Raw genomic sequence first — 14,674 nt, 5'->3', positions numbered from 1 at the left:
TGCAACAAAGTGATCCTAAGATTAGTTCTGCTTGCTGTTAGAAGGTTCTTATTTCCTGCACAGCAATGTAAAGAAGGCTTGTGAGGTTTTTTTATTTTGCTTGATTGGTTGGTTGATTTTTTTCCCATTTTAAAAGTCTCATATAAATAGTGAGGAACAGCAATGCAATAGCCTGGAATGACCCAGAACTAAAAATCTCCACAGTTGTGTGGGGTATATGGCCTTAATATATAGTGTGCAAACCTTCTGTAATTCTGCAGCCTTTAATGCCAGAGTAAATTTGAGAGGGCACTTAGGGTGACTCTGCCCTTTTACTCAGGCAAGTCTGGACAACTCTTGTTACCTGGGATGAAGGAAGGCTGAAATCAGGGTAGTCAAAGAAGAATGCAAAAAATTCTTTCAATGCGGGTGAGAACAAGCTGCCTCCTTCCCCTGGCACCTGCTGGAGGCTATGGTGTCTCAGTTTTCCCATTTCTTTGAGTGCTCTTTGATTTGTTTTATCTTGTGATCCCCATGACAGTACATTGGTTGGTCTGTCCTTTGAGCATGAGGGTCGACAAAATCCTTCCCTTTCCTGCCTCCTCCTTTGTACAAGTGTTGCATGGAGTGTGCCAGCTGCTCAGAGCATCCCAAACAAGCTTCCTGCAATGCTGTGCTGCCAGGGGAGGTCACTGCCCAGGGACACAGGAGAAGGGGAGGCAGAAGGCATGATGACATGCAGTTTACTGAGATTTCCACAGAGGAAAAAAGTACAAGGGAGAAATAATGCTCCCTCCCAAGGTTTTCACAACATTTGGAGAAGGAAAGGGGATGTAGATCCTATAACCCACAGATGAATGTCTCAACAGAATGTTCGGTTCTGTATTATGGCTGAAGTTGTACCAGAAGTTATCAGAAACTTGTGAAGGTGAAGGAGGACTAGGCTGGAGGAATGGTATCTGATGAGGCAAAATGTCTTAAAGGAGAAGCATTTCCAGTGCTGACTTGTAAAATCAGCCTGTAACCTAGGCTGGCAAAGAAATATCAGATTCAAATGCTAAAGTAAGTATTTAATTATTTTATGGAGGGAATTCATTAATTTTCTGTGTTATGGTTTAGCATTGCTTTAGAATTAAAATTTATAGGAGATTTTGTAAATGCAAGTGCAGATGAGTAACTTTGTGCAACATATGGGAATAAGCAGAGTTCCTGCCCTACAAACATTCTGGAACAGCCTGCTGTAACCTCTCTCAATATTTAAATTGCATTGGAGGAATCTGAAAGCATTAATGTATTTAGCAGGCCACTAAAACTTAATTCCAAGATCACCTGTCAAAATTCACTGAGGAATTGGATCTATAACTACAGTAGCAAGAAGTTTGATTCCAGGCAGAACCGAGTAGCAGTTTTCCTTAAGTAAAGACCACATTATCAAATCTAGTCAGGTCTGTATATGAAGGAGACTTTCATTTTACTATGCTCTGGATCCCTCTTCAGTATTCTTCTGTGCTCATTTTACTGTGCTCTGGATCCCTCTTCAGAAGATGTCTGAAGGCTGCTGAACAGCATTACAGTTTCTCTAACTGTAGGTTTTGCCCTCTGGTAAAGACCACTGCAACTAATCCTATAGTCACTACTCTTCAAATTATTTCTCTTGTTTTCAGTTTGAAGCATCATCAAATTTCCAGTGATTGTAGGGTTATTACTGCCTGGGTTTTTAAATGCCAGTGGTTGCCAGGATGCCTGCCCTATCTAGCCCGCTGTTGATGTCTTTTGCTCTCTCTGGAGGGCCAAACGTTTCCTTTGTGCTAAAAAGAAAATAATAAAGTCCATGTATGCACCTTAATAGCATGTATTCAAGTACACAGGGAGTTCCTCCTCTGTTAGCTGAAATAGGTGCGTTTCTTGTTTGCATGTTTAAAACCTGCCTAAATGCCAGCTTTTGTGTTGTGCATTCAGTCCCTTCTGAGCTATGCATAAGAACGTGCCTCAGCTCATGCATAGAAAACGTAGGCAGGCTGTGGTTCCCCAAAATGACTTTTTCAAAAGGGGCTGGGACATTTTGCTTTATTGGCAGAGCAGTGAACTTGAAGAGACTGGTCCTTAAAAGGAAATGCATTGTAGAGGCTCTGATATTTCCATAGCGATGGCTGCAGCAAGCTTTCTATTGTCAGGCCTATATTTCAATCTTCCTCTGGTAGTGACTTTATAAGGTGCTTTTTGTACCTTAAGTTTGTCACGTGCCCCATCTGTTTAGGGGATGAGCACTTAAGGTGATATCACAAGGGAATCTGCAGCAATGTCTCAGAAGTTTTGTTTCTTCACCTTTTTTTAGTTTGAGATTAATTTGGTAAAGCATTTTGGGTGTAAGAAAATTGACTGTAATGGTGCTTCTGCCTTGCTTGGGATCAACAACCTCAGGAACTACTTGGGGATGAAAAATCTGAACACATGCTACTTCGTTTTCTTCAATAGTGATCTGGGATTTCAGGAGCAGCAGGAGAGTAACTTGGAATTATCCAATTCTGAAATCCTGGCAGGTCCCAGTGGAAACAGTGAGCCCTTAATGTTATTGCTGCAGATGCTCAAGTTAAGTTAAGATCTTAAGTCTTTTAAAAGGAAGTTTTGCAGCTTTTCATTAGAAAGTAACAGTGAAAGCAGTTAAAATATTTAAAGTTATATATACACCAGTGGATTGAGTGCAGTTCCCAGCTCAAAGTAAAAGGGCTTTATAGCTCCCTACCCAAAAACCTAGGATCCAAGTTGCCTGGGTCAGGGGGTAGGATGCAGCAAAGAGAGAAAGAGAGGAAAGTAGTAGTGGAGAAAAATGGCTTCTGATAGTGTGATGGAAGGAAACTCATGCTAGAGATGAGTTGGTTGGCTGGAAGACATGGAGGAGGGATGAGATTCCAAAATATTTTTTGTATCAGATCATGGATACAACCAAGTCAAGGTACAGGTTTCAGAAAGGCTCGCTCAGTCTGGGTGCTATAGTTGAGATCTCAATCCCATACACTCCATCCTCTTGGTCTTCCTTCTGCATAGCAGTGCTGTGGTTGGGCACCTTTGGGAGAGATGTTATCTTCTTGCCAGAAGAGTTGACTATGTCCTGCTGAATTTCTTGCAAGGAAATATGGAAAATAAGGTTTTGAAGTACCTGTCCTTGAATCATCATAATATGCAGGATTAGAGCTGTAGCTGCATTTAGTTTCACTCAACTTTTTGAAGGTGGAGTTAAAGTTGAAAATACATCTCAGTTCAAAACAGTATTAGTAGAGTATCACAACCTAAAACTTAGTAAACTGATTCAGGATTAACTCCAGAATTGTAGGGATTTCAGGAACATTGCACTAAACACCATAGATCATGCTGGTTTGCTTAGATAAAGAGACAGAGCTGTTCATGATGGATTTACTCCATTGTACTCATTACATTCCTTCACTTCCCCCACCTGTTTAAATTATAGCTCCATATAAGATCGATTAGTGTAAACTGCTGCTCATTGGCTTTAAGAGGAACAATTTTCTGCAGCTCCTTCACATGGGTTTGAAAGGAAAAAAATTCCAAACATTCTGCTTAATTAAGACCTAAAGAGGCGGTGCAAACTTTTGATGATTAATTGAAGCATGCTTTAGACTGATGCATATTTAGTTATTATAATGTGATAATTTTATCTTGTTATACAAACTACTCCCTTTGGGAACATGATTTAACACTGCAAACACTCCGTGTTTATTGCATTGTTCATTATGAAAAATACACAGGATAAAAACCACAAGGAGATATAACTGAACAGTATCTGTGTGGTGGGTGCAGGGAGTACTCCTTCCACTTGTAATGACACAACCCAGAGGCAGAAAATCACAATATTGTAACTCCCACAATATCTCTCCCTGTGAAGAGTTGAGAACTCAGAAAAGTAGAGGCTGGAACTTTAGATCTTGTGCAGTATGTAGAAAGAATTTATCTTTCTATTACCTGGTCTAATTAGAGAGGACAGCAATATGTATGTTCTGCTGAAAGCCCTCCTGTTACTATTCAGTTGTGTCAGTCCCATCTCTTCTTTGTCTCACCTGTGAGAGTGCCCATGCTACCTGTCATAAGTGTGACAGATCTGAGAGCATGCTAAACACTTTGCAAAAGCAGGTCATAAAGTTGCAGGCCCAGATGGAGGGGGGAAAAAAAAGCAGTTATTAAGAAGTATTTTCTTTCACTTCAATATTATCTGTGCCAGGACTTGCAAGTGATATTTTTGTACTTTACAAACATGTGTCAGCATAGCTATATGTGTCCTAAAAGGATGGTGAATGATCTTCACCAGAAGAGCTGCTCCAGTGGGAGCTCACATGATGGATGTAGGCATGGTGTCAGGATGAGCTCATGTTACTTTAAGCAGATATGCTAAGCTAGACTACCAGCAAAAGATTGACTATGAACAAAGGAGACTATTGCCAATGTAGTAAACTGGGATAATTATTGTGGAGAAGCTTTCTTAGTGCAGTTCTAATCAGGAAAAGATTAGAATAAATGTTGAAGACAGATAACCAGTCTTAAAACTACTGGATTTGAAAAATTCCTACTTCCCTGTGATCTCCTAGCAGCAAGTTCTTCTAGTTGAACACTCTAGGAACAGGGATTTGATACATTTTCCTGAAAGCAGGGCAGGAATCTGGTAAAGTGATTTTCAAAGAATTTGGCCTTGAAAAACAAAGGTCTGTGAAAAAGTGAGAGGAATTTTATCTTGAATGGAATGCAAGATATGAATTTCTGGTTTTAGATTATTCCAGCTTGCATTTAGCAGATGACAGCACTTAAATCCCAAGACTCTGTCTTTTCTTATTTCACACAGTCTTAATGTCTTGAGGCTACATTATTGCTTCTCACTGCTGGTAGAAATACATGAAGTAATACTTTCTGCCAATGTTGCAGTTCTGAATTTTGGTCACTAAGCTTAATACACTGTAACAAAACATGCCTATTAGTTCTTTTCACAAGGTCTGCACAGATGTTTACCACACCCGGTGTGAAGAAGGAAAGCACACAGTCAGTCAGGTTTGGACCTTTATCATTGTCCCCAGCTGTCACCCATGCCCATAGGGCACAGCTCTGTATTCCCCCAGGTACCAAGCATGGCTCCCTTTCTCTGCTGTTCTTATCACTTATGGCTGAAAGAGAATATTTGAGTTTAGACCAAGTTTTCCTCCCACTGGGCTGGATCCAACTGATGGTCCATAGAAATGTGATCGTGGATGTTTTCTATTTCACTTGATGAACTGCATTACAAAAAGTTTGAGTTTGAGTTGCATCAAAAGTTGTCTTAGGCAAATGTACACTTGAGGGAACAAAGATGACTTGAAAAGTGATGTGTTAGTGTCCTGTCCCAGCAAGTGTGTACTCTGAACCCCCTTCTGAAGTACTGCTATTTCCTGGCTGCTTCACATGGCCGTACTCAGTTAATCCTTTTGTAGCAGTGTTCTTGAGTCTATCTAATTGAAGAGGCATCTAGTTCTATTATTGCTTTTACCATGAAATGAAAGGGATTACATTGTTTGATGACTATTGTGGGAAAGGAGAAGAATAGAGAAATAGTTTGAGTTCTTTGTGTATAGCTAGATTATTTCCTTCCCTTTTCCCCTTCCTTCTTTCAAAATGATGACCATTTTGACTAATACTGATGATGCCCCCTGGATATCACATATCACTTCTGGAAGTGCATACAGTGACTGGAAGTAGTAGTTTGTAAACTGTTCTCTGCTATTTTTTTGACAATCAAATCTATGGACCACTAGTGAAGCCGTGCTGCTTCAAGGGATTCTCTGTGAGGTGGTTGTGAAGTTCTGCTGGATGGGACATGGCAAGACAGCAACCTGACACGGAAGGTCCCTCTCTCTCTCCTCTCCTCCCCTTCCCTTGCCAGGATGTGTCTTAGAGGGCTTTGGTAGAGGGAGGTGGACTGAACCTGACTATCCTGCATAACACCTGCAGAAAAGTGCAGAGCAGCGAATAACATGGCTTTTCCATGTAAACAGCTGCTGCTGGTAGCCTGTGTAATTAGAAATAAACAATTATGTGTGTCTTTCTCATCATCTATGGGAGACTGTTCAAGTGAATTAGTGAACAGAAATTGAATGACAGCTGAGGTGTTCCCCCTATCAAATCACTCATGAAAGCCCCTGAGAATCCCAGTGGTGCATCTGTGTTTCCCCTTAAAAACTGTGCCCCAGACAAGCTAACCTGCTTCAAAAAGAGCTACTTCAGCACCTACTTTGCCAGTGAACTCTCTTTCAGCTCTGTAATATTCTTTTTTCATTTATGAGAGTTCCTCTCATCAGAAATGAAGGCTATTAGAAAGGTATCACTGGTAGATCTTCTCTTTTCCAGAGATAAAATGCTTCTTATCAGTAGGGGAATATATGTTACTGTTATCTGAAACAAGAGTCTGCTGTCTGGTTCCTTTGATTCAGAGGATCTTCTGTTGTCCTGGTACATTCAAAGGGGCAGGTTCAGTCTGTAAGGAATTGGTTTATTATGGTGCAAAAGTAGCTGAATCAGGGTGCCTTTGAAAAAGATAAGTGCTGCAAATGGCTCAGGACAAGAATGGGGGAAGAGCTCTAGGTCTGTGCTGGAGTAGTTGGCACCCTAGACAAGACCAGTCTGCAGAGAAAGTGGCGTGCAAAAATCACCACCCAGCACCCTGTGTTACAGCAGCCTGGCTGATATTACAGCCAGCTCAGGGCAGGCTTTTTCACCCTAGAGTTGGCTAGTGATAATTTTGGCCAAATTGTTTTGATTTCCCTTCGTGTTCAGTATATGAAGGTGCTTATAATACTGGAAAATCCCACTCTAAAGGGTAAGTGATACAATACATTAAACACAAATCTGTGCTATAACTTGGCCTTAAATGTAGGTTTAAAGGTAGACAGTCTGATTAAAACTAAAAGGTCATTATTTTACATTGTAGAATTTTATTTGTAGCTGTAAATCATAACACAATTTGTGGAAGGAAAAAAGTTATTAAACTGGCAGTATTTATTCCAATAAGGTGAGTAAAATGCAGCACTTAGTTCTGAGTTATGATAGTCAGGGAAAGGAGCCAAATCACTCTGCTAAAAATTAGTTTGCCAATAATTTTACAGAACGATGACAGCGTAGCTTCAAAAACAAATCCTTTATAGGGAAATAGGATGGCTGCATGACAGAATCTCTAAGCTATGAATTCTCCACAGCTCATGGACCAGGAACTGCTTTAACAATTAGTCTCCAGGGATATTTTTTCCCAGAAGTTAGACAATGGCTGCTGTCTGTAACTGAAAGGTCATTCAGTATCACAAACTGGACATAAGAACTGAAGAATTCTGTGTTTTAAGTCAGAAAGATTCCTGCAAACTTCTTGACTTGATCTGTTTAGTAGGCTTAACTATTCACTGCTGTTGTCTGTGAACCTGAGGTGGGAGTGATGACCACAAAAAGATATTGCAAAAGGATATTTACATTAGTAAATAAGCTCGGTGGTATTTTTACATGCCAGAAGGCACACATGCCACATTTGTAACACATGTTAGAGAAGAGCTTGAAAGAGGCTTGTGAACTCTGCCTGAATTAAAATTTGACCAATAAGGATAATGACTGAAAAGTAACCTGGCAGATTTTGGCACAGTGCTGCAACTTCTGCCTTGTTTAAGTCTATGTTTCTGTGACTGCTGAATTCACACAAAAGCTTCCTGTTTTGTATGCTAGTCATTTCAAAATAATACAGAAAAGGGGTGTTTTATGTTCCTTCTTATTTAGAAGAGGGCTTGTGTTAGAGACCTGCCTTGGTGCAGCACCTTCTGGCTGTTTTTTATCAGCAGCTTGCTGAGCAGAGCATCTCAGGGACTCACTGCAGCAGACTGTAAGTAACAAGAGCAAAACAGCAATACCCACTAAACCTTCAGTCTTGGTTACTCGTTTAATAAAGTGTTGTGCGCTCTAAAGCATGCTAAAAAGTTCTCAAGATTTCCAGACATTTTCAGCAGTGCACAATTTTTGGAGTTAATCATCTTTTCCAGCCATTTTAGAAGCTTTGCCAGGCTGCTGAGTCTGGCTGGCACAGGTCACTGGCTGCCTGAGGATGAAGCTGGTGATCACAGGCAGGCACAGTTCTGATCTCTGACAGTGAGGGAGTTAGCAATAAGATGAGCTGGTGCTGCTTGTGTCTAAGAGTAAGTGTGCAGATGTCTGAGGAAGGTGTTTGCATCTCATGTAAACATTGTTCTTATATTTTTGTTGTAGAAGATGATGTGTCAAATGTACAAATAATGTGTGCCTGGTGCCAGAAAGTTGGAATCAAGCGCTATTCCCTGAGTATGGGAAGTGAAGTGAAATGCTTCTGCAGCGAGAAGTGCTTTGCAGCTTGCCGAAGAGCATATTTCAAGAGAAACAAGGTAAGAGAAATAAGGAAAGATGTAACCTACATAGACATGGCTTTAATCAGGCCCAGCCTGAGTCTCATTTAGCATCTAATAGAAACTCTTTTCTTTTGTTTTCTCTGTTTCACCTAGTCCCACCACTTTCCATCTGTATTGTCTGTTGGACTGTCAACCCTTTACTAACCTTCTTTCTTTCAGTTTCTCTCAGCTTTATACTTGGGTTTTGTGAGGGTCAGGAAATTTAAATACTAATAAGCATTAACATAAGACTCTGAATTTGGCCTTAGAGTCTCAGGATACTTCCTACATATACACAGCTAAGAGGAAGTATCAGAGAAGTAGAATAGAGAAAGGCTGTGTATGACAGTGCCACCAAGTCCCATGGCATTGGGGTCATGGCCAGTTGGTAAATGCTTTTAGGGCCTAAGTCTCAGTCCCATCACAATACTGCACATCTTTTCACTGCTGCTAGTGAGCTGTAGTTTCATTCTTTAAAAGTATATAATTTTTAATAACTTATCATTGCTAAAAAATTCAGACACTATTCAATTTTTGGGTTGGGGTAAGCAATGTTGGAACATCTAGAGTAATGTGAACACCCCTCCTACTCAATTTAAATTTAACTCCATCTAAAATTAGAAGCAATCCTAATATTGAATGTCTACAAAAATTGCTGTAATCACTGAAGCACAGTGCCTGAAAATGCCCTCTAGGTTACTTCAGCAGCTGTTTTTCTGCAGCAGAATTTGTAACATGTCATTTAAAGAAAAATAGAGAAGGAACCCCTCAAATTTTTAGTTGTTAAAAAACTAACTGTATCCTTTTGGTGCTTAATAATGTGAGCCTCTGGGTAACTTTATTGTCTTAGAAATGTTTCTCAGTCAGAAAACTCTTTACATTTTGGCTTCCTAAATGATGCCATTTACCCTCATCCTTCAGGACATTCCAAGCCTGTCAAGTTCAAACTGACTTCTGGTCTCTAAATCTGGTCTTTTACATCTGTCATGATAACCAATAAGTACATATGGTTTCTAGACTTCAGATGCAATGTTATAGCAAATTAATCTCCTTTATAAATTTGGGTCACATCATCCTGCCAAAAAAAAAAAAAAAGCCTGAAGAATTAGGTTGCAAAAATCAGTAGAGTGGAATTTTAGTGGCAGTCTTGGAGAATGAAGCTCATAGTGTCTACTGGAGCAGACAGGCAAGTAAAAGTCACATGAGTATTCTGTGAAGAGTGTTGTTTACATTCTTTTTATCTAGAAGTGTAGAGGAGGGAAACGTGCTCCTTAGATGCTCCTCATTTGAGAATAAATCTGCAGGGATGTATGTGCATGTGCACATGTGCACTTCTATCGCATGCAGTTCTGTGTGCCTTACAGTGTGCAGGGCAGTCCAGACACTCTGGGCTGACAGGATGCAGATCTCTGTCAGCTGATGCTCCTGTGACTTCCAGTCACAAATTTTCATGGATAAGATCCTTCCTAGTAATGGAGGCATTGTCAGTGATCCTGGTTAACTGGTCCTGTGTGACCAGAACTGATGAGTACCAGATAATTTGGGAAACCTTGGAGAGGCAGATGAAAGGACTTGGTGTATTCTTTCTCACCTACAGCTCAGATCCTGAAATAAGAGATTTAGATCTCCACTAAATGAAAATAAATGTGTGTTAACATAACGCATAGGGTACTTCAACCTTCTAGTAACCCGTTAGTAGTAGAATTCAGTAATAGTTTATGACCATGAATTCAATCAGTGAGGCAGTATATGAAAAAGTTCCCTTTTACCTGACTTACTATTTATTACCCTGGTGCTTTACTGGAGGTCTTCTTCTTGTATTATGAGAGAGGATGAATTAGAGCTTCACATTCTCCTTGGTTCCCTTTCCTACACCTCTGTTAACTTCTGGCAGATGCCAAATATTTCCATCAAGAAAGCTCTCTGTATTCATTATTTTGTATGTGTGTATAGACAGACAGACAGACACACACACATATACAAATATATACAAATAAATACATATACACATATATGTATATAAGCACAATAGATGTTCCTAATATTTTCATATACCATCATATCCCAGTAAAATGTCCTATTATTCACTAAAAAGGTTTCAAACTAACAAAATGCCATGTGGGAGGACTTGGCAAAACATGGTGAGAAAACATTATCATGTTGATTGGCTCTGCTTCAAAGCTAAGCCAGTGAGTTAAATTCTCTTTTTCTTTGGACCTGTGAAACCTGGAATTTCACAGGATTTGGCTGAGCAGAGGAAATCTGTAGCTGTCCCTTGCATGTATTTATGGCATTAGATAATCTGGGGACAGAATATTTAGGAAGTGCTCTTCTTAAATGAAGATAAGCACAGTAAAATTCAGCAGACCCTCACGCTTCTGGTTTTGCACTTCACCTGTTAGTAACAGAGTGGAGTCTTGAGGAATAAGATCAAAAGAACCAGGATGCAATAGTTTCAGATTTAACTGCTGACCTTTGCTCTGTTACTGCTATTCCAACAGCATACCTGTCTTCTCCCTGACTCTAATGCTTATTTATGTATTTTAAGGAGTTATGCCACTCTACACTTTCTCATTTTTCAAACAGAGGAGCAAAACAGTCACGTTTCACCTGCCTTATGCATGTTTTAAACAGGGATCTCTGCCACAATATAGTGTTGTATTACATTAAATATGTACAGCTGCTGCATTTCTGGGAGCTGATAGGACTTTGTGGTCACTTTATTTAAAGCTTGAGTTTCCTAATGGATCACGTTAAGCAGTCTTCCCTCCCTCCCCTAGATAAGAAGTGCTGTAATAAGTGCTTGCCTCGGATGGTAGGACTGTTTAAGCAGTAAGGAATTAGTCATCACTAATGCCTCAAAACAGCACTAAGTAATGCTGTGAATTATCCATCCCTGAATGACAATTGCTGTGTTCAGAATGAGGACTTTTATAATCATTCTAATTAAAAAAATCTTTTCCCATACACAGGGCAAATGCACATTGCAGTGCTGCATGCCACAGATTCCCAGCTGGGAGAAGGCTTGGCATGAGCCCACCCTGAAGAGCCCTGAAAGGGCTCCACAAAGCCCCAGGCCAGCTGGGCACTGGCTGCTCCCAACTTCCAACTCCTTCTCAGCCCTTTCCTGCACTAGGTTTGGCAAGAGCAGCAACACACTGGGATAAGCTGGTGCCTTCCTGGCCTTGGGAGCTCTGAACCCAAGGAGTGAAGTCTGAGGTGCCCATCAGGCTTTCCTGCCTTTTGTCCTGCTGGAGTCTTGTCTATTTGTGCTCTGGAAGCTGGGCCTCGGTATCCTCTGCATCCATGCATAGCCAGGGTTGTCAGGGAGCTTCATGCCTGGAATGGGAAGTTTGTAAAGAAGAAGTCTGGTGCAACCTTAAGTTGCTTTTCTTATAAGAAATGCAAATTTTACTCCAGGTGTTCTAAAGTCATGACCGTTTAAAATTATTTTAGCCAGCAGCCATGCCTTGCAAGAATAGAAATATGTATGTTTTGAAATCATAAAGGCTCCCCCAACAGAATAAATTTATCTAAATTGTTAGTGATAAATGAACAAAAAATTGAGGCCTTTACCCCATTCAGCAAAACCCAAAGCATTTAGACAAGATCCAATTTAGAAAAAAACCTAAAAATAACACCACTGCCACCCCCAAACAAAAAATAGCCCAAATATGCATTCCTGCTCCTGTTTGTCCAGTTCGCCCAGTCAAATGTACATATTGTAATAATGTATAATATTGTATATTGAATATTGAATGATGACAACCTGTTGTGTATAATAAAACCGACTAAAAGGAACCATTGCTGGAAAAGCAAGCATTTGGGACTAATGTTAGTAGTACCCAAAGATATAAGATTTGGATGCTTCCTTCTCAGATTTAATTTTAGAGGCCAACTAATACAAAGTTAAGTGCCAAAGAGTCACTTAAGGGCAAAAAGCACTAGACCACCAAGTTTCAGATTATGAAATTTAAAGGGAATGGTTGGACTCATAATTTGATCCAGTGAGTCTGAAACTTGAAAAGATTAATTTTGAAATTAAATTGTTTGACTCAATGGGTCAGAAAACAAATTTATTATGACCAAATAGCCAAACATAGAACTAGAACTGACTTCAAAGAGGCTATAAAATCTGCTCACAGATACATTAAAGAGTAATTTACTTGATTTGACTAAGGCTTTGGAGACATAGCGACTGCAAGGTTCTCAGGCAGTATTTTATACTTGACCTTGTCCCTGCTTCATACTGCCTCACAATTAGGAATCAAGATAGATGTTTCTGTTTACAGAGCAGTCCAATTTCATTCATGCTAATAAACAAAAAGGCATAAATCAGAAAGTAAAAGTAAGCTACTCTGTAGCACCAAGAAGATGTAAACAAGGATGACTCTTTTCTCCCTGTAAAGTGTAGTGATGGGCAATACTGTGTGTTAGTAGTGCAGACAGGGAGTAGTGCAGACAGGTTTAGGGTCCTTTATCTCATCTGTGTGGCAAAAATGAATGTGAACTATCAAATGGAGCTGTAAGAAGTCATAGACATTTATTTAGTTCTGAGTTCTGTTGCATTAGGAAACCCCTCACATTTTCAAGCTATATTTAAAAATGATAAAGAGCATGCAACGTCATATCACTTTAGTGCTCTTGCCTGCATAATTTTTTGGTTAATTAATATCTATCACTAAGTGATAATATGGACATTTAGATACAAACATGTACTATAAACTGGAGTAAACAGCAGCTATCATTCCCCAGAATTATTACTGAGAATTGTCAGAGAAAGTTCTCTTGATTTCAAGCTTAATTGTGCGGCCTAACAGCGCATGAGAAATATTTAACAATCTCACTGTTAAGTCAATGAGTAATGGCAAAAAAAAGAGCCACTTTCATCTCTTCCTTATGCATCTACAAAATTTAATTTGTAAAGTGATCATTATTCATTGAAATTCAGAAAATTGCTTGGAGCAACTTGATGCAAATAATGCCCTGACCAAAAAAAAGAAAGCTTAGCTGTTCCTTCAGACTCCCTTTCTATAGTTGAAAAACATGGAGCTCTGAATAGAAAATCTGTTTCTCCTAGAGATTTAACTTGCGTTAATCAGGTGTTCAGAAAGGTCAGTGCAGAGCAGGTGTCCCACCATCTTTTCATGCAGTTGCCCATATTTGGTTCTGTGGAGCTGTAGAGAAAAGCAGGATTCAATAAATGGTTCACAAAGCGGCTCCTGCCGCTGCGGGTTTGCGTAGAACGTGCGTGCGTGTATTTGTGTGTGCACAGCTGCGTGTGTGTGTGCGCCTATTGCCACAGCAGCCAATTGAAAAGGTTTCCTGCAAATGCTTGAAGGTAGAGGGGAAAAAGACAACAAACATCTCCATAGCTGTGATTGCTTTGTTGAGACATAAATGAGCGCTGATGAGTGAATGCAGATGAGACGCTGAGTCTGCAGGGGAAACAGCTCAAGTGTGGGGCACAATTGCAAACTTCTTTGAGGAACTGGCTGGAGAAGGAGGGATAAGGAGAATAACCTAATTCAGAAGATGTTTTCAAGGTTTGTGGAGGGTTGAAGGCTGCATATAGTGACCAAGAACCTGGAACAGAGACTGAAATATTAAGAAAATCCTGAGGTGTGAAAAAAATGGGTGGCATTGGTCAGAAAGAAGATTGGCATCATTGTCTTGCTGTCATCAGCTGGCCTGGTTATTTACAGGATGCTAAACCCAGAAATCTCATAGAATTACTTTCCTAAACCAGAGCTAGGATTTTTCATTATTAGAAGAGGCAAATGAAATTCCAAATGAACCCACTGAGGCCATCAGTCAGAATATCTCGCCACTCACCCACAACAAAGCAAAATGTATTGCCATTGCTAACAATGAAATGGGCAGCAGCACCTGACTGATGCCACCAGTGACTTAATGAAGGGATCTGGCAAACCCAGCGTGCTTGTCAGTTTGCGAACTCAATGGACATTTTAATGTCCATCTGCTGCCATTTAATACTATAAATTTGAATCAAATTCCCATTGTCTGAATTACTAGCAGGTATCCAATCCAATTAAAAGGCGTGTTCACTTTTAATTTTAACCACCATGTCACATTACATCAGTCGTGTTGCATTCTGGCTGCTTTGGTTCTATCAAGATGAATATGCTAATTACAGCTGCCTCTTGGGGACCAGGCATTTGATTCAAACAAAGCTACCAGTTTATGCAAGGTGTCCTCACATCAGTTTTGGACAGCTTCAACGATTGCACTTTTCCTTTTTCCCAGAA

The 14,674-nt window shown here is 40.0% G+C and overlaps 1 protein-coding gene across 1 annotated transcript in view; it reads left to right on the top strand.

Moving 5' to 3' along the window:
- The window catches only part of SOBP (sine oculis binding protein homolog), a 112,533-nt gene that overhangs the window by 15,256 nt on the left and 82,603 nt on the right, over nucleotides 1–14,674 (top strand). The window contains exon 4 of the mRNA XM_058801985.1: nucleotides 8,251–8,402. Within this exon, the coding sequence (XP_058657968.1) occupies nucleotides 8,251–8,402 (152 nt within the window). The remainder of the gene's footprint in view (nucleotides 1–8,250; nucleotides 8,403–14,674) is intronic.

The sequence above is a fragment of the Ammospiza caudacuta genome, chromosome 3 (assembly GCF_027887145.1).
Source record: "Ammospiza caudacuta isolate bAmmCau1 chromosome 3, bAmmCau1.pri, whole genome shotgun sequence".
NCBI lineage: Eukaryota > Metazoa > Chordata > Aves > Passeriformes > Passerellidae > Ammospiza > Ammospiza caudacuta.
Note: the sequence above shows the minus strand (reverse complement) of the source record. Positions and strands in the feature narration are given on the sequence as shown.